The sequence below is a fragment of the Oncorhynchus mykiss genome, chromosome 10, assembly GCF_057628025.1.
Source record: "Oncorhynchus mykiss isolate SJ-2025 chromosome 10, ASM5762802v1, whole genome shotgun sequence".
Classification (NCBI taxonomy): Eukaryota; Metazoa; Chordata; class Actinopteri; order Salmoniformes; family Salmonidae; genus Oncorhynchus; species Oncorhynchus mykiss.
The window spans coordinates 14,751,919-14,771,628 of record NC_143031.1 but is presented as its reverse complement, the minus strand read 5'-3'; the positions used below and the strand labels follow the sequence as shown (position 1 = coordinate 14,771,628).

The window sequence follows — 19,710 nt, the reverse complement described above, 5'->3', positions numbered from 1 at the left end:
ACACAGAGGATATTTTTGCAGAATATGGCATGCAGAGTCTCAATTTGGTGTTTGTCCCTTGTGAATTCTTGGTTGGTGAGCGGACCCATATAGGCCTAATGGGTTCTATAACTGAATCAAGTATTATTAGCCAGATCCTAATTGGTATGTCGAATTTTATGTTCCTTTTAGGTCTGTCTCTCAAATCGTTCACAGCTTTGTGGAAGTTACCTGTGGCGCTTATGTTTAGGTCTAGATGGAATTTGTATTTGTGGTCCTGGCGACTGGACCTTTTAAGGAACACCATTATTTTGGTCTTACTGAGATTTACTGTCAGGGCCCAGGATTGGCAGAATCTGTGCAGAAGATCTAGGTGCTGCTGTAGGCACTCCTTGGTTGGTGACAGAAGCAACAGATCATCAGCAAACACTAGACATTTGACTTCAGATTCTAGTAGGGTGAGGTTGGGTGCTGCAGACTTTTCTCGTGCCCTCGCCAATTCGTTTGATATATATGTTGAAGAGGGTGGAGCTTAAGCTGCATCCCTGTCTCACACCATGGCCCTGTGGGAAGAAATGTGTGTGTTTTTTGCCTATTTTAAACGCAGACTTGTTGTTTGTGTACATGGATTTTATAATGTTGTATGTTTTTCCCCCAACACCACTTTCCATAAATTTGTATAGCGGACCCTCATGCCAAATTGAGTCAAAGGCTTTTTTGAAATCAACAAAGCTTGAGAAGACTTTGCCTTTGTTTTGGTTTGTTTGTTTGTCAGGGTGTGCAGGGTGAATACTTGGCCTGTTGTACGATATTTGGTAAAAAGCCAATTTGACATTTGCTCAGTACATCGTTTTAAATGAGGAAATGTACGAGTCTGCTGTTAATGATAATGCAGAGGATTTTCCCAAGGTTGCTGTTGATGCATATCCCACGGTAGTTATTGGGGTCAAATTTGTCCCCACTTTTGTGGATTGAAGTGATCAGTCCTTGGTTCCAAACATTGGGGAAGATGCCAGAGCTAAGGATTATGTTTTAGTATAGCCAATTGGAATTTGTTGCCTGTATATTTTATCATTTCATTGAGGATATCATCAACACCACAGGTCTTTTTGGGTTGGAGGGTTCATTCGAGGTAATTGTCGAATCCAATGGGTTCTGGTGGTCTTTAATAGTTGATTCTAAGATTTGTATTTGATCATGTATATGTTTTTGCTGTTTGTTCTATGTAAATCTCTCTCTCTCTCTATCTCTCTCTCTCTCTCTCTCACTCTCTCTCTCTCTCTATATATATATATATATATATATACCTACAGAGGTTGTTCAGTTGAGCTTGGCTGAGGACCAGAGAATGAGCATCTCCACGGTAACGGTAGGCCTCAGCACCGTGCTGTCCTGTGCCATCCAGGGGACGCTGCGGCCACCAATCATCTGGAAGAGGAATGGGATAATACTCAACTTCCTGGACCTGGAGGATATCAATGTGAGTCCTAGGCAGGAGCCATTGGCTGTTTCAGAGGGTATAAAGGGGAAGTTCAGTCATTTGCTTTGTAAAATCTTGATGTTAAATGGTTCCTCACCCTGAAAGTAGTCCATGGCCCCAGAGAAAATGCTGAACATACCCTTTAAGTTGTAAAGCTACATATCGTGTTTTGACATGAATTAAGTCATGCTACTATGAGCCTATTTGCTCATGCTAACCCTACAAAATATGGTTGTGATTAACACAAGCAGAGGCCTCCACCCCAAAACTGCAGATGTGAGTTTGTGTAACCCTTTTTTCCAACTTTACATTTAAAGGGGCTTTTCAAGGTGAAACACTGAACAAGTGTCCAACGTTGTGAACTTTAATGTGTGGTGTTTTTAGAAACGCTGCTTTTAAGACATTTATAATTGGGCTTTTCATTAATATTTGATCATCATCAGAACATGTCTCAGCAGGGGCTCTTCACATTGGTTTAAAACAATGACTCAATAACGTTCGATAAAGATTCACAGAAAATAAGTAAGAAATGCTAATTCCCATTAACCCAATTTATGCATCTTCTTCTCCCAGCCTGTTTAAAAAACAAAACAAACAGGCCTGTGTTTTTCCTCTTGCTTTGAATCATTGGTTCTAATTGTAAATAATGTAATGATTTGGGTCTCAGGAGCTCTGCCAGGTGTCTTGCTGAACTCAAAGAGCACAAACCATATTAAAATGATTATTTTTTGCAAATCCCAGCATGGCAATGCATGGGAATTGGGCTTGGCTGCATGTGGTTAATGAACTATATAGCGGCGGTGGCGGTGAGCTGTTTAGTTCAACTGCACAGCTGACAGCGTGGGACTGTGTTTATCCATCCACCAGCTAATTAGAATTCTCTAATTGAATGTTAATGAATTGGCCAGAGAGCCAATAAACAATGACATGCACGACAACTGGCATGTGCTTAGGCGGGGTCGCGCTGAGGACAAGGAAGTGGGAGAAAACAAGGTCCTCTGTGTAACATGAGACTACTACTGTTTCCATTGAGTTAGGTTATGCAGTGATAAATAGTGTGTGAAGACAATTACAATTGTCACTAATGAATAATTATAAATAATAACTTTTACGAACATGAAGGTGTGCACGATGAGAAATGTGCCCTTCAGCATAATGTGTTTTCATGTAATCCTTAGGCAGTGTTACACCCTTTTAATGCTTAGAGTCTGCATGGGAAGTGTTGCCTGCTATTGTGTAATACCACTGCATCTCAATGAAGAACAAAGAATAGAAAGCATACTGATTGAAGGCCTTGTGTGTGATTTGTCGCTGTGACATGGTGAGGTTGGACCCAGGTGCAGAGAAGAGACCAGACGAAGAATCAGTGGATAAGGATAAATATAATACTTTACCCAACCTAAAGAAATTGAAAGTATCTTTCTTCTGGAACCTAGTTACACAAATATGCACTCAACAAAAACTAGCCATACCTTGCTGTGCTGGGCCCAGTCAGACCTTTGACACATTCACCCACTCCCCTGTTGAAAGATCAGCCACAAAACTTTGGCACCATTGTAACAGGTTGTAATCAAGCCCTGGTCTCCAGCATGGGAACAGAAGCACTACCTGGTGCAGTAGTCTCAGGTTGGACTACTCCAAATCATCTTGGTTCTGACACACACACACACACACACACACACACACACACACATACAAAGTGAGACACCTTCGGTCATTCATAACCCATCCATAAAGACTCTATATCACATTATGCTGTACTTAATTGAAAGTCAGACTCTTTGGTCATTTTATAACACGTACATAAATGCCTTATATCAAATGGTGCTGTACTTACTATAAAGTCAGAAACCTTTGGTCATAACACACATAAAGGCTTAATGAGGTCAACACAAATGTATTACAACTTAGGGAATTATCACTAACAGCTCAAACAAATTCATTTTTATTTGTACATAAAAAAAAACTACAAATACATGAAGTTTCAAAAAGTCCAGCAATGCAATTACATTGAACATTACACAGGGCTGTGAATAGTGTAGCTTGTCGCTGAGCTGGCAGACAAATGGATCTTGCCTCTCAAATCAAATCAAATCAAATGTATTTATATAGCCCTTCGTACATCAGCTGATATCTCAAAGTGCTATACAGAAACTCAGCCTAAAACCCCAAAACAGCAAGCAATGCAGGTGTAGAAGCACGGTGGCTAGGAAAAACTCCCTAGAAAGGCCAAAACCTAGGAAGAAACCTAGAGAGGAACCAGGCTATGTGGGGTGGCCAGTCCTCTTCTGGCTGTGCCGGGTGGAGATTATAACAGAACATGGCCAAGATGTTCAAATGTTAATAAATGACCAGCATGGTCCAATAATAATAAGGCAGAACAGTTGAAACTGGAGCAGCAGCACGGCCAGGTGGACTGGGGACAGCAAGGAGTCATCATGTCAGGTAGTCCTGAGGCATGGTCCTAGGGCTCAGGTCCTCCGAGAGAGAGAAAGAAAGAGAGAAAGAGAGAATTAGAGAGAGCACACTTAAATTCACACAGGACACCGAATAGGACAGGAGAAGTACTCCAGATATAACAAACTGACCCTAGCCCCCCGACACATAAACTACTGCAGCATAAATACTGGAGGCTGAGACAGGAGGGGTCAGGAGACACTGTGGCCCCATCCGAGGACACCCCCGTACAGGGCCAAACAGGAAGGATATAACCCCACCCACTTTGCCAAAGCACAGCCCCCACACCACTAGAGGGATATCTTCAACCTCTCTTCCTGATGGAGATACTGCATGTTGGTAACAACAAAGAAAGTTATCCAGATGGTTTGACAAAGGCTAAGGGCATTTATGTGCTGCGGCTTCCTTCATGATCTGGCATCTGTAAATTGGTATAGAATCAGCTTGATCCCCTCTATCGAAGACACTTGGACCTTCTTTTTTAATATTTTCAGTGGTGTCGTTAACAAACACACCCCCATAAAGAAAATTTGAATTAAAAACAGGTTCAGCCCCTGGTTCGACCATGATCTGGCAGAGTTACTCCACCTCAAGAATTCCATTTGGCAAATCGCTCGGCACACGCATACTCAGGCTGACCGGCTCTCATTCAGGCAAATTAGAAATAAGTACACTCAGGCTATCCAGAAGGCCAAACTTAATTACTTTAAGGAGCAGTTCTCTCTCTGTGGGTCTAACCCAAGAAGTTCTGGAAAATGGTTAAAGATTTGGAGAATAAACCAACCTCATTACAGCTTCCCGTGTCCCTTAATGTTGATGATGTGGTTGTTACTGACAAGGAGCAAATGGCTGAGCTCTTTAATCACCACTTCATTAAGTCACAATTCCTATTTGACTCTGCCATGCCTCCTTGCCCGTCCAATATTTCATCATCTCCCACCTCTTCTAATGCAACTAGCCATGATGCTCCTCCCTCTTTTTCCTCTGCCACGCTACAAAGTTTCTCCCTGCAGGCGGTCACTGAGTCTGAGGTGCTAAAGGAGCTCCTTAAACTTGACCCCAAAAAAACATCTGGTTCAGATGGTTTAGACCCTTTCTTCTTTGAGGTTTCTGCCCCTATCCTCGCCAAGCCTATCTCTGACCTTTTTAACCTGTCTCTGCTCTCTGGTGAGGATCCCACGGTGTGTCCTTTATTTAAAGGGGGAGATCAAGCTGATCCTAACTGTTATAGGCCAATTTCCATTTTGCACTGTTTATCAAAAGTGTTGGAAAAATAATCAACTGATTGGTTTTCTTGATGTCTATAGTATTCTCACGGCAATCTGGTTTCTGCTCAGGTTATGGGTGTTTCACTGCAACCTTAAAGGTCCTAAATTATGTCATCATTGCCCTTCATTCTAAGCAATGTTGTGCTGCTATATTTATTTACTTGGCCATTTACTTGGCTTTTGATACGCTAGACCATTCCATTCTTGTGGGCCGGCTTAGGAGTACTGGTGTCTCTGAGGGGTATTTAGCCTGGTTAGCTAACTACCTCTCTCAAAGAGTGCAGTGTATAAAGAAAGAACATGTGCTGTCTCAGCCAATACCTGTCACCAAGGGAGTACCCCAAGGAGTACCCCACTCTTCTCAATTTACCTCAACAACATAGTTCAAGCATTAGGAAGCTCTCTCATCTGGTTATATGCGGTTGGTAGCCTTATACTCAGCTGGCCCCTCCCAGGAGTTTGTGTTAAACGCTCTACAACAAAGCTTTCTTAGTGTCCAACAAGCTTTCTCTGCCCTTAACCTTGTCTTGAACACCTCCAAAACAAAAGTAATGTAAGAAGAATGCCCTCTCCCCACCGGTATGATTACTAACTCTAAAGGTTTAGAGCTTTAGGTAGTCACCTTATACAAGTACTTGGAAGTGTAGCAAGACAGTACATGGTCCTTCTCTCAGGACATATCGAAGCTGCAGGCTAAGGATCAATCTAGACTTGGTTTCCTCTATCGTAATCGCTCCTCTTTCACCACAGCTGCCAAGCTAACCCTGATTCAGATGACCATCCTAACCATGCTAGATTACGGAGACATAATTTATAGATCGGCAGGTAAGGGTGGTCTCGAGCGGCTAGATGTTCTTTACCATTCGACCATCAGATTTGCCACCAATGCTCCTTATAGGACACATCACTGCACTCTATACTCCTCTGTAAACTGGTCATCTCTGTATACCTGTCCCTCATCCTCCACATACAACACCTGTTCTGCCAGTCCCATTCTGTTAAAGGTCCCCAAAGCACACACATCCCTGGGTCACTCCTCTTTTCAGTTTGCTGCAGAGAGAGACTGGAACGAGCTGCAAAAAACACTCAAACTGGACCGTTTTGTCTCCATTTCTTCATTCAAAGACTGAATCATGGACACTCTTACTGACAGCTGTGGCTGCTTCTCGTGATGTATTGTTGTCTCTACGATCTTGCCCTTTGTGCTGTTGTCTGTGCCCAATAATGTTTGTACTGTACCATGTTTTGTGCTGCTACCATGTTGTGCTGCTGCCATGTTGTGTTGCTACCATGTTGTTGTCCTGTTGTGTTGCTACCATGCTGTGTTTTCATGTGTTGCTGCCCTGCTATGTTGTTGTCTTAGGCCTCTCTTTATGTAGTGTTGTGTTGTCTTTCTTGTCGTGATGTGTGTTTTGTCCTATATTTATATTTTATTTTTTATTTTTAATCCCAGCCCCCGTCCCCACAGGAGGCCTTTTGCCTTTTGGTAGGCCGTCATTGTAAATAAGAATTTCTTCTTAACTGACTTGCCTAGTTAAATAAAGGTTGAATACATATTAATTTTTTTATAATTAAAGATGGGAAACTCTATTCAATTCGTAATATTATATTCCTATTTCATTTACAAATCTCATGACGTGATTATGAGACTTGGCTGATTCTAGGGGGATTTTGGTTAGCTAGCAATTGCTGTGAAGTCATTACACATTACGATTGAGGCAGCTACAGTATGTAATCTAACTCAACACTTAACTACTAAGAACTCATTTAAATGACAATAAATGAACATTAACTTAATTGTCTTTCGCTCTCCAGTGGAATCACAAGTGGGGCATTTTATTTGATCCACATGATCAGTGTTTCATGAGCCACACTAAAGAAGTACTTCCGGGTCATGGAATTTGGGGATTTTAAATGTAATAATTAGTTTTTCCCCTCTCATCAATCTACACACAATACCCCATAATGATATCACAATGCCCCATAATGACAAAGCAAAAACAGTCTTTTAGAAATGTTAGAAAATGTATTTAAAGAAATTAAACTGAAATATCACATTTACATAAGTATTTAGACCCTTTACTCAGTACTTTGTTGAAACACCTTTGGCAGCGATTACAGCCTCAAGTCTTCTTGGGTATGACGCTACATTTGGGGACTTTTTCCCATTCTTCTCCTCAGAGCCTCTCAAGCTCTGTCAGGTTGCATGGCGAGCGTCGCTGCACAGGTATTTTCAGGTCTCTCTCGATGTTCGATTGGGTTCAAGTCCGAGCTCTGGCTGGGCCACTCAAGGACATTTAGACTTGTCCCGAAGTCACTCCTGCGTTGCATTGGCTGTGTGCTAAGGGTCGTTGTCCTGTTGGAAGGTGAACCTTCGCCCCAGTCTGAGGTCCTGAGCGCTCTGGAGCAAGTTTTCATCAAGGATCTCGTTGTACTTTGCTTCGTTCATCTCTCCCAGTCCCTGCCGCTGAAAAACATCCCCACAGCATGATGCTGCCACCACCACGCTTCACCGTAGGGATGGTGCCAGATTTCCTCCACACATGATGCTTGGCATTCAGGCAAAAGAGTTCAATCTTGATTTCATAAGACCAGAGAATCTTATTACTCATGGTCTGAGATTCTTTAGGTGCATTTTGGCAAACTCCATGCGAGGAGTCATGTGCCTTTTACTCAGGAGTGGCTTCCGTCTGGCCACTCTACCATAAAGGTCTGATTGGTACAGTGCTGTTGAGATGGTTGTCCTTCTGGAAGGTTCTCCCATCTCCACTGAGCTCGATTTGAGTCTCATAGCAAAGGGTCTGAATACGTATGTCAATAAGGTATTTCTGTTTGTTATTTTTAATACATTTGCACAAAAAAAACGGTTTTCACTTTGTCATTATGGGGCAATGTGTGTAGATTGATGAGGGGAAACAATTATTTCATCAATTTTAGAAAAGGCTTTTAGAAAAAAACTTATCTGGGAGCTGCAGTAAAAGCGTTGTAGGAAATACTCGGTAGCGTCTGTAGAATGTGTGTATGGTGTCACTTCATCGGGCTCTGAATAATACAAAGTGTTGCTGGCCTTTTACTCACATGTGGCTTACTGCACTACAGAAAACCTGATAACCAAACAACAGTGAAAAAACTGGTAAACCAGAAAAATATGGGGGGGAAAGAAAGATGCAAAAACAAAAACAAAAAAAACTGAAGTTGGCAAAAAATAGAAACTGATTTTAAAAGGCCCTAACAACGTCTTTTGCTGTGCATGACTGAACTTTAGTCATCCTGCAGCACAGCATTCTGGGGGAAGTTGAGGTCAGGTCCAATATTGACTATGCACCCAAGAGGGAAAGAAGTTGGGCCATCCTAGAAATGGTTTAATGAAATATGATATTATATATCAAATTTAGCAGACCCCTTTATTCCAAAGCAACTTACAGTCTTGCGTGAATACATATTTACGTATGGGTGGTCTCGGGAATCCTGACGTTGCAGCGCTCTACCAATACCAAGATGCATAACACGGTTATAAATGCTTTGTAAATCCCTCAAGTTAATATGATTGATAAGGCCTTTATTAAGCGGGGCTTTTGCCACCCTTTATAAAGCACAGGTTTATGTCACATTTGACATGGGTGTTTATGTCACACAGTTATGCCACATTTATGAACCCTTTAAAGCATGGCATACTGTTATAGACAATTCATAACACATATGTAGTGTTTATGAAGGCTTAATGAAGCCTTTATAAACTGCAGGTCATTGAAAGCGGGACCAAAATAATTCATGCGTTTTCTCTATTTTCTCCAAAAACAATTATACTATAAAAACATGTAATGAGCATGTCAAACAGGCCTCTTACTCGCCGTTTGGGACTGCTGTGAAAAATCCATTATGCTAACCTTCAAACATCTTAAAATGATTTTCCGCTAAGACTATTATGAATACAGTACAGAGCTATTACTGTTTTATAAGGGGTGAAAAGATAGAAGGAACATTTTGGGTGGTTTTTCGTTTTAAATACAAACTAAAATGAAAAATGTATGAAACAATACCATGCTTCTTTATGTGTATAGTTTACACTTAGGTTGGAGTCATTAAAACAAATTTTTCAACCACTCCAGAAATGTTTTGTAAACAAACTATCATTTTGGCAAGTCGGTTAAGACATCTACTTTGTGCATGACACAAGTAATTTTTCCAACAATTGTTTACAGACAGATTATTTCACTTATAATTCACTGTATCAATTCCAGTGGGTCAGAAGTTAACATACACTAAGTTGACTGTGCCTTTAAACAGCTTGGAAAATTCCAGAAAATTATGTCATGGCTTTAGAAGCTTCTGGCAGGCTAATTGACATAATTTAAGTCAATTGGAGGTGTACCTGTGGATGTATTTCAAGGCCTACCTTCAAACTCAGTGCCTCTTTGCTTGACATCATGGGAAAATCAAAAGAAAAAAGCCAAGACCTCAGAATTGTAGGCCTCCACAAGTCTGGTTCATCATTGGCAGCAATTTCCAAACGCCTGAAGGTACCACGTTCATCTGTACAAACAATAGTATGCAAATATAAACACCGTGGGACCACTCTCTGTCTTCTAGAGATGAAAGTACTTTGGTGCGAAAAGTGCAAATCAATCCCAGAACAAAAGCAAAGGACCTTGTGAAGATGCTGGAGGAAACAGGTACAAAAGTATCTATATCCACAGTAAAACGAGTCCTATTTTGACATAACCTGAAAGGCCACTCAGCAAGGAAGAAGCCACTGCTCCAAAACTGCCATAAAAAAAACCCAGACTAAGGTTTGCAACTGCAAATTGGGACAAAGATCGTACTTTTTGGAGAAATGTCCTCTGGTCTGATGAAACAAAAATAGAACTGTTTGACCATAATGACCATCGTTATGTTTGGAGGAAAAAGGGGGAGGCTTGCAAGCCGAAGAACACCATCCCAACCGCGAAGCACGGGGGTGGCAGCATCATGTTGTGGGGGTGCTTTGCTACACGAGGGACTGGTGCACTTCACAAAATAGATGGCATCATGAGGGGGGAATATGATGTGGATATATTGAAGCAGCATCTCAAGACATCAGTCAGGAAGTTAAAGCTTGGTCGCAAATGGGTCTTCCAAATGGACAATCACCCCAAGCATACTTCCAAAGTTGTGGCAAAATGTCTTCAGGACAACAAAGTGAAGGTATTGGAGTTGCCATCACAAACTGAGTTTGAATGTATTTGGCTAAGGTGTATATAAACTTCCGACTTCAACTGTAAGTGTACAGCCACTACACTGTATTCAATCAGTTTTTTTGAACAATAACAAATTTCCCTTTATGAGGTCCGTCATTTAAAAAATAGATATTTTACCCCTTTTTCATGGTATCCAATTTTTAGTAGTTACTGTCTTCTCTCATCGCTGCAACTCCTGTACAGACTCGGGAGAGGCGAAGGTTGAGAGCCATGCGTCCTCCGAAACACAACACAACCAAGCCGCACTGCTTCTTGACACAATGCACATCCAACCCGGAAGCCAGCCGCACCAATGTGCCGGAGGAAACACCGTACACCTAGCGGCCTGGTCAGCGTGCACTGTGTCCGGCCCACCACATGAGTCGCTAGAGCACGATGAGACAAGGATATCCCTGCTGGCCAAACCCTCCCTATCCCGGACGACGCTGGGTCAATTGTGCGTCGCCCCATGAAGCCTCCCGGTCGCGGCCGGCAGCGGCAGAGCCTGGGCTCGAACCCAGAATCTCTGGACTCTGGACTCTGACCACCCGGGAGGTGCATGAGGTCTGTAATTTGAGTCACAACATGTTGACACTAAGACAATCATTGGAAATGTATGATCCAGCTGTGTGGTGCCTACCGAAGCCTCCCTCCCAGACCATGTGCTTTCACTCTCCAAGGCTGACGTGGGGAAAACTCTCAAAAGAGTGAATATTCACAAAGCTGACCAACCGGCAGGCGTCTTCTCAAACATCTTCAACCTCTCCCTTCCCAGGCTGTAATCCCTACTAGTTTCAAGGTGACTACCATCGTTCCAGTGTCCAAGAAAACCAAGGCGACATGAAGTGTTTTGAGAGGCTTGCCACTTCAAGGCCAGGCACACTGGACCCAGTCCAATTTGCCTACCGCTCCAACAAATCTATGGAAGATGCCATTTCCATTGCTATTCACATCTGTACAAGAGGAACCCCTATGTGAGAATGCTGTTTATTGACTACAGTTTAGCATTCAACATAATTGTACCCTTCAAGCTCGTCAACAAGCTCAGAGCCCTGTGTCTGGAACCTACCCTCTGTAACTGGATCCTGGACTTCCTGATGAGCAGACCACAGGCTGTGAGGATTGGCAACAACACCTCCTCTATGCTGACTCTTAACACAGGGCCCTCCAGGGCTGTGTCCTCAGCCCTCTGCTGTACTCCCTGTTCCCCCACGACTGTGTAGCTTTGCACAACACCAACTCCATCATCAGGTTTGCTGACGACACCACAACTGTAGGCCTGATTAACAATGACGATGAGTCAGCTTATAGGCAGGAGGTAAGTCGACGGGCATTATGGTGCCAGGACAACAACCTCTCCCTCAACATCAGAAAAACAAAGGAGTTGATTGTTGACTTCAGTTAGCAGAGGAGGGAACATGCCTTGATCCACATCAACAGGACTGCAGTAGAGATAGTCAGCAGTTTTAAGTTCCTCGGCGTCCACATCACAGAGGACTTGACATGGACTAACAACACCACCACTCTTGTCAAGAGGGCACAACAACGTCTTTACTTCCTAAGGCAGAAATTCGGCATGGCACCCCAGGTCCTTTGCAAATACTACGGCTAGACCATCGACAATATCCTGACCAGTTGCATCACAACCTGGTACAGGAATTGCTCAATCCACGACCAAAAGGCCCACCATCAAGGACCCCACACACCCCAGCAACGAGCTGTTCATTCCCTTACCATCAGGCAAACGGTATTAGAGCATGAGGTCTGATACCAACAGGCTCAGAGATAGAAACTGTCTACAAGCCATCAGACTGCTGAACACTTGAACTGGACTTACCACCTATGCTGACTCTCTGCACTCACGCACACACGCACGCACACATGCACACACACACCAACACATATTCATGCTACACGTCGCAACTTCTGCTACCAGACTCTTATTTACTATTGCTAATACTCCACAATTTAAATGATTGTCCCCCATAGGGATAAACCCTTATCCCTTATATGGATAAACGCTGTAGGATAGATTTTCCTGGGGGCCCCGTCTGGGTGCACATTTATTTTTTTGTCCTAGCACGTCACAGCTGATTCAAATAGTCAAAACTTGTTTAAATCAGCTGTGTAATGCTGGGGCAGAAACTATAAGGTGGATCGAGTTTGGGAAACCCTGCTGTACAGTAATTATTCTCTAAAGCAGTGTCTACTGTTTTCATATGTTCCGTAAAGCCTTTCTAATGTCCGTCCTAAGTAATTCCTCTTCAGTACCTTTCCTCACCTTAAAATATAGAGACCATTCTGTCCTCATCCACTCCCATCTCGCTAGCCTAATGAGAAGCAGTAGTTTCTTAAAGCACGTAGTGGGACGATTGCTTGCGGCAATAAACTCCAAGTCTTTAGTCTCTGTTTAGAGAGGGATGTGTTTGGTTATTAAGGTAGCTAACTCCACACATCTGCACACTGTCAGTCCGCCACATACTGGGACACCACTGTTTAGTGTCTTAATCCTCCTTAAGCCTCGCTGAAACCCCAAGTGAGTTGTGCATCCTGAAAAACAACAACTGGCTCCATTAATCACTCTAATGTTCTTTGTATTTTTAACCCTTCCTATTTATCAGACTGATTGAGCGTGACGACAGGGCCCCAATCCCCATGCCCGTCCCAACATCCAGGGACCACGTTGATTCATGGTCTATATGCTTCTCATCACTCCGTGGTCCCCTGTTGTTTGGCCTGCCTCCCTTAACTTCCCTCCTTTTCCTCCTCCCTTACCTCACATCCCTCCCCTCCCTTCTTCCCTCCCTCACCATCTTCCACTGCCACCTTCCTCTTCCCCCAATAGGACTTTGGTGATGACGGCTCCCTCTACATCACCAAGGTGACAACCATCCATATGGGGAACTACAGCTGTCATGCGTATGGATATGAAGAACTCTGCCAGACCCATGTACTGCAGGTGAATGGTTAGTAATGGCATATACTTGACATTTCATGGTCATTTGATGGCATGTGTTCACCAGAATTCTGACCTGACTAAATGTGTAGCAGTGCATCACTGCGTTCAATGTTAAATTCCTTTTTTTGTTGTTGATTTCTGAATAGATGACAAATAGTTTGAATAGATAACAGGTCGTTTTAATAGATAACAAATAGTTTGAATGGATAACAACTAGTTTGAATAGATAACAAAACGTTAGATGCTTTCGTGGATTAAGAACCTTCCAGGGTCAGGACTGGCAATCCCTGTCTCAAACCCTGTCTCAACCCCTGCCTCAAACCCTGTCTCAACCAACCCCTGCCTCAAATCCTGTCTCAACCCCTGCCTCAAACCCTGTCTCAACCAACCCCTGCCTCAAATCCTGTCTCAGACTCTCTTGGCAAAAACAGTGTTCCAATCACAAAACATGCCATTGTTTTCAACATGTCACACATATTATCATAGAAAGCAAATCAAGTCTATACCCATGGTGTTTTACTCACTCTACTCAGATGATTCCACCCTGAGCATGTACAGTGTTATATCTACAGTACATCAAATAGCCAGCAGGAATCAGCTCAGAGGGGATGGCTGCAGGCACTTAGCAAAACACACTGCTCTACAAAATCATTCCCATACATCTTTTTTTGCTGAGACTACGTGTGATTACCGGGCCTTCCTCTTCATTGAGGACCTTGGGAGAGCCGTTTGTACCGTCTGTACTGTATCAAATCAAAGATGACAATCTCAATTTCCCGAGCTTTATTTCACTGCACGCACAGATATGCATAGACAAAAATAGCCTGAAATGATTTTCAATTAACAAGGATTATAGGCGTGATTGTGTGTTGTAAGGCAGGATTTAGGCTAATTGCAAAACGATACAGCTGCATCTGAGACATTCAGTTGAAGAGGGAGGGAAATGTTTGCTTCCTGAAAGGCAGGTTATCTTCGAAGACAATTACCATGCGTTTGTGTTTGGATATGAAGTGTTTCACCTGTAAATAATGACTGAGGCTGCTCAACAAAGTGGATTTTCTTGCCTCTCCTATATTGTGTGTGCCTTCAGATTCACCTTCTTAACTTCCTTCAATAGTGGTCTTATTTGGTGTTATAAACATTTGCGCTGGACTCTGTTGTAACGCAGTGCCTGTAGCTATGTGTGATTTTGTGTGGTACTGGTGTGAAATGAAAGCCTTTCTGCCTGCTGTGCCTGTGTAATTATACCTCTCTGACTCCACTCTATTGTGGCTATGTTTATCTCTTTGTGTGTGTGTGTCTATGTATTCAGTTCCCCCAGTGATCCTGGTCTACCCAGAGACGCAGGCCCAGGAGCCTGGTGTGTCTGCCAGCCTGCACTGCCACGCTGACGGCATCCCAGACCCTAAGATTCTGTGGCTGAAGAACGGCATGGACCTGCAGCCCAGACCCTCCAAGCAGCTCTCCCTCATCGGTAAGGCACCAGGCTACTCCTGCCCACACAAGACTGTATGTGTTCTAAATTACACCCTATTCCCTATATAGTGCATTACTTTTGACAAGGGCCCATAGGCCATATATAGGAAATAGGGTGCCATTTGAGCCGCACCCTGTTATTACCATCACAGCAACTCCTGTTTAGCAGAAACACCATTATGAAGGGAACCATGGAGGTGTTGCTATACTACGGGCTCATTCTGTGTCACACCCTCCTGTGTTGCCAAATCCGAGTTTAGGGTCACCGTTTTGATTATTGTTATTTTGCCAGCCACTGATTTTAGAAGAGTAAATATCCAATCCAAGCCTTTGAAGAACACGATAAAGAAAAAGATAAAACAACAGTGTGTGAAAATTAATTATACAGCAGCCTGCCATGTGAGAGAGTTGAACGGGAAATTCAATTTCTGAGGGGACACAAGAGAGTGTCTTTTATGTAGTAACCCTCATTAGATGGCAGTTTACAGGCTGTGTGTGGATCATTACCTGTGGTAATAGCCTGTTATCAGGCTTCAGATTCAGCTGAAACAAGGGAGGCTCTGCAAGGTTCATATATACATTAACATCCTGCAATCCAGCGTCACAGATCTGCCAACTGTCACTCTCACAGCCCAGTTTAGACTTGGCAGATCCGTGGAGCTGGATTCCAGGATGTTAATTTAATTGCTATTTGGGGTAGATCTGAAAATACCCTTATATCTTGTAAAGGTTTAACAGGGTGCTCAAACATAAGAGTCTACAGAATGAAGCCGTTTTCCAGAGTTATACTCTCAGCTTATTTGGCAGAATATTTGAACATTGGATCAGTATATAGGTATTCCAACTCAGAATTAGATTAGTTTCCCCTCTGGAACTAAGGCTAATGTTGGTCTTGTGGAGCTCACGAATCCTGCCAGGATGAGGGGAAGGCTACAGTACTCACTGCTGCTACCAGGATGAAGGGGAGGCTACAGTACTCACTGATGCTGCCAGGATGAAGGGAGGCTACAGTACTCACTGATGCTGCCAGGATGAAGGGAAGGCTACAGTACTCACTGATGCTGCCAGGATGAAGGGGAGGCTACAGTACTCACTGATGCTGCCAGGATGAAGGGGAGGCTACAGTACTCACTGATGCTGTGGGGATGAAGGGGAGGCTACAGTACTCACTGATGCTGCCAGGATGAAGGGAAGGCTACAGTACTCACTGATGCTGCCAAGATGAAGGGGAGGCTACAGTACTCACTGATGCTGCCAAGATGAAGGGAAGGCTACAGTACTCACTGATGCTGCCAAGATGAAGGGAAGGCTACAGTACTCACTGATGCTGCCAAGATGAAGGGAAGGCTACAGTACTCACTGATGCTGCCAAGATGAAGGGAAGGCTACAGTACTCACTGATTCTGCCAAGATGAAGGGAAGGCTACAGTACTCACTGATGCTGCCAAGATGAAGGGAAGGCTACAGTACTCACTGATGCTGCCAAGATGAAGGGAAGGCTACAGTACTCACTGATGCTGCCAAGATGAAGGGAAGGCTACAGTACTCACTGATTCTGCCAAGATGAAGGGAAGGCTACAGTACTCACTGATGCTGCCAAGATGAAGGGAAGGCTACAGTACTCACTGATGCTGCCAAGATGAAGGGAAGGCTACAGTACTCACTGATGCTGCCAAGATGAAGGGAAGGCTACAGTACTCACTGATGCTGCCAAGATGAAGGGAAGGCTACAGTACTCACTGATGCTGCCAAGATGAAGGGAAGGCTACAGTACTCACTGATGCTGCCAAGATGAAGGGAAGGCTACAGTACTCACTGATGCTGCCAGGATGAAAGGAAGGCTACAGTACTCACTGATGCTGCCAAGATGAAGGGAAGGCTACAGTACTCACTGATGCTGCCAAGATGAAGGGAAGGCTACAGTACTCACTGATGCTGCCAAGATGAAGGGAAGGCTACAGTACTCACTGATGCTGCCAAGATGAAGGGAAGGCTACAGTACTCACTGATGCTGCCAAGATGAAGGGAAGGCTACAGTACTCACTGATGCTGCCAAGATGAAGGGAAGGCTACAGTACTCACTGATGCTGCCAAGATGAAGGGAAGGCTACAGTACTCACTGATGCTGCCAAGATGAAGGGAAGGCTACAGTACTCACTGATGCTGCCAAGATGAAGGGAAGGCTACAGTACTCACTGATGCTGCCAAGATGAAGGGAAGGCTACAGTACTCACTGATGCTACCAAGATGAAGGGAAGGCTACAGTACTCACTGATGCTGCCAAGATGAAGGGGAGGCTACAGTACTCACTGATGCTGCCAAGATGAAGGGAAGGCTACAGTACTCACTGATGCTGCCAAGATGAAGGGAAGGCTACAGTACATTACCCATTTATCTGTGCATTTCACACAAATAGACAGTTCAAATAGAAACGTGTGCTTTTCAGGTGGTAGAATTTTCAGTAAAATCCATTGTTCTAAATGAGAATGAAGAAAATGTATATTGCATTATGTGTATATTGGTGCCTGTAAAAGTTGTTCACATTGGCCCAGGGTTTATCTCAGACCCTGGCTCTGTCAGGTCTTGTTCAGCACTATGAAATTATCCTCCTCTGCCTGCCAGTTCACATTTAGGAGTTACATGGAAAGAGATCAAGAGAGGGGGATCAAAGACGACAAAGAGAGGGAGGGAGAGATGAGAGGAGGAACGTGAAAGACTGGCACATGATCTTTGACACGGCGCGTGAAAGCAGCTGTCTGACACGGGCGTCCTTCACTCCTGCTGCAGTGTTGTGAAAATTGCTTTGTTGTGATCAAGGCAACACTGCAGCAGCGTGAGGGTGAGGAGGGATGGATGTGAGTGTGAGAACAAGCCATAGATCACAAAGGGCTAGTGTCAGAGATCTAGGGCTGCCTCTGCTGCCTCTGATAGCACTCACTGAGTCCTGAGATATATCACCTTTGCTTAAAACCTGACGAATACACATACACAAACACACACACTCTAGTTGTACCGTCAGAGCGCTGACTCTCTCTGATGATAGCACTCACTGTGTCCTGAGATATATCACCTTCCCCTGACACTGGGAACAGAACAGAGAGGATTCAGTCAAAGGATATTTTGAGGAAGGGTTGTTGTGTTGTCATAACAAGGGTTCAGGCTTCAATGGCTTGTGTTAGTGAGACGTGGGTACATAGTTAGTTGGCTACTTAGATTAGCTTTGTTCATTCATTTAGAAAAACACAGTGAGTGTATTGCTAGGTGGGAGGATGAAACAGCCATGGAAAATGTGTACCGGTGTAGAAACATGTGGCTGAGCTGAGACTCATCTGTAACAGCGAATGGGAGCGAGCTCCACATTGGCAGCGTACGCTATGAGGACACAGGAGCCTACACCTGCATTGCGAAGAACGAGGTGGGGGTGGACGAGGACATATCGTCTCTGTTTGTGGAGGACTCAGCTAGAAAGACACGTAAGTGACTGAGAGTTTACTTCAAGTAGAACATGGAAAAATGCCTCCGCGATTTTCACAAGTTATTTTTGGCAATGAAAATGTATACAGTAATAAGCACAATGTTACTGGCATACAATTAAGAAAAATCTTACACTTTATTATATGGTATCTTTCTGTATAAAAGAAAACAATATGAGTGACTTTTGTTTTTACAGCCTTTGGGTTTAGATTGTGTGAAATGCAAAAAAACAACAAGGTTACATTTATGTTATTGTGTTAATTGAAGTATTTCTGCGTCTGTAAAGAATCACTCTTGCTAAATGTGTTTCTGTCCCACTTTTTCTGAAATGACTTGATATGACATGGTATCTCTCTCTCTTTCTCCCGCCCGCCCTCTCTCTGTCTGTCTTTCTCCCTCTTTCCCTCTCTCTGTCTCCCTTTCTCCCTCTTTCCCTCTCTCTCTCTGTCTTTCTCCCTCTTTCCCTCTCTCTCTCTGTCTGTCTTTCTCCCTCTTCCCCTCTCTCTGTCTCCCTTTCTCCCTCTTTCCCTCTCTCTGGCTCTCTTTCTCCCTCTTTCCCTCTCTCTGTCTCTTTCTCCCTCTTTCCCTCTCTCTGTCTCCCTTTCTCCCTCTTTCCCTCTCTCTGGCTCTCTTTCTCCCTCTTTCCCTCTCTCTGTCTGTCTTTCTCCCTCTTTCCCTCTCTCTGTCTCCCTTTCTCCCTCTCTGTCTCCCTTTCTCCCGCCCGCCCTCTCTCTGTCTCTCTTTCTCCCTCTTTCCCTCTCTCTGTCTCTCTTTCTCCCTCTTTCCCTCTCTCTGTCTCCCTTTCTCTCTCTTTCCCTCTCTCTGGCTCTCTTTCTCCCTCTTTCCCTCTCTCTGTCTGTCTTTCTCCCTCTTTCCTTCTCTCTGTCTCCCTTTCTCCCTCTTTCCCTCTCTCTCTGTCTCCCTTTCTCCCTCTTTCCCTCTCTCTTCTGTCATTCTGATGCTGATGCTGCAGTTGCAAACATACTGTGGAGGGAGGAAGGTACTGAAATATACTGTTGTATAACACTTTGTACCAGTTTTTCTTTTCTTTTCAATTCACTTCTATAATGGACCAATATTCCTCTGAATGTTTATTCATTTTCTATATTCATTATGTGTATATTTTCTTGCTGAAAACGTTTCACAAGACTTGACCATGAAAATATAACAAAAATGCAAACAGTTTTTATACTGGGCTGGACCACATTTCAGCACACATAACTCTTCCTCTATTATCTAGTTGTGACACCACAACATGTGTATGAGAATATTTATGGCTGATTAGAGAGTAGAGAGAGGCCCATTGTTTGAATCTTGTCCAGCCCTGATACTGATTGTACACAGACAGTATCACCAGCCGTAATGTCACATCAGGACCGTGTCAGCAGCACTCAAGGTTTT

General features: G+C 43.7%; 1 protein-coding gene and 1 long non-coding RNA gene across 2 annotated transcripts in view; one reads left to right on the top strand and one right to left on the bottom strand.

Moving 5' to 3' along the window:
* The window catches only part of LOC149979942 (uncharacterized), a 391,469-nt gene that overhangs the window by 291,128 nt on the left and 80,631 nt on the right, over positions 1-19,710 (bottom strand). The gene's annotated exons all lie outside the window — the stretch shown is intronic.
* Positions 1-19,710, top strand: part of LOC110533380 (follistatin-related protein 4) — a 250,493-nt gene that overhangs the window by 212,705 nt on the left and 18,078 nt on the right. Inside the window, exons 7-11 of the mRNA XM_036989741.2 lie at positions 1,293-1,459; positions 13,246-13,366; positions 14,672-14,833; positions 18,174-18,308; positions 19,283-19,309. Coding sequence (XP_036845636.2) covers positions 1,293-1,459; positions 13,246-13,366; positions 14,672-14,833; positions 18,174-18,308; positions 19,283-19,309 — 612 coding nt within the window. The remainder of the gene's footprint in view (positions 1-1,292; positions 1,460-13,245; positions 13,367-14,671; positions 14,834-18,173; positions 18,309-19,282; positions 19,310-19,710) is intronic.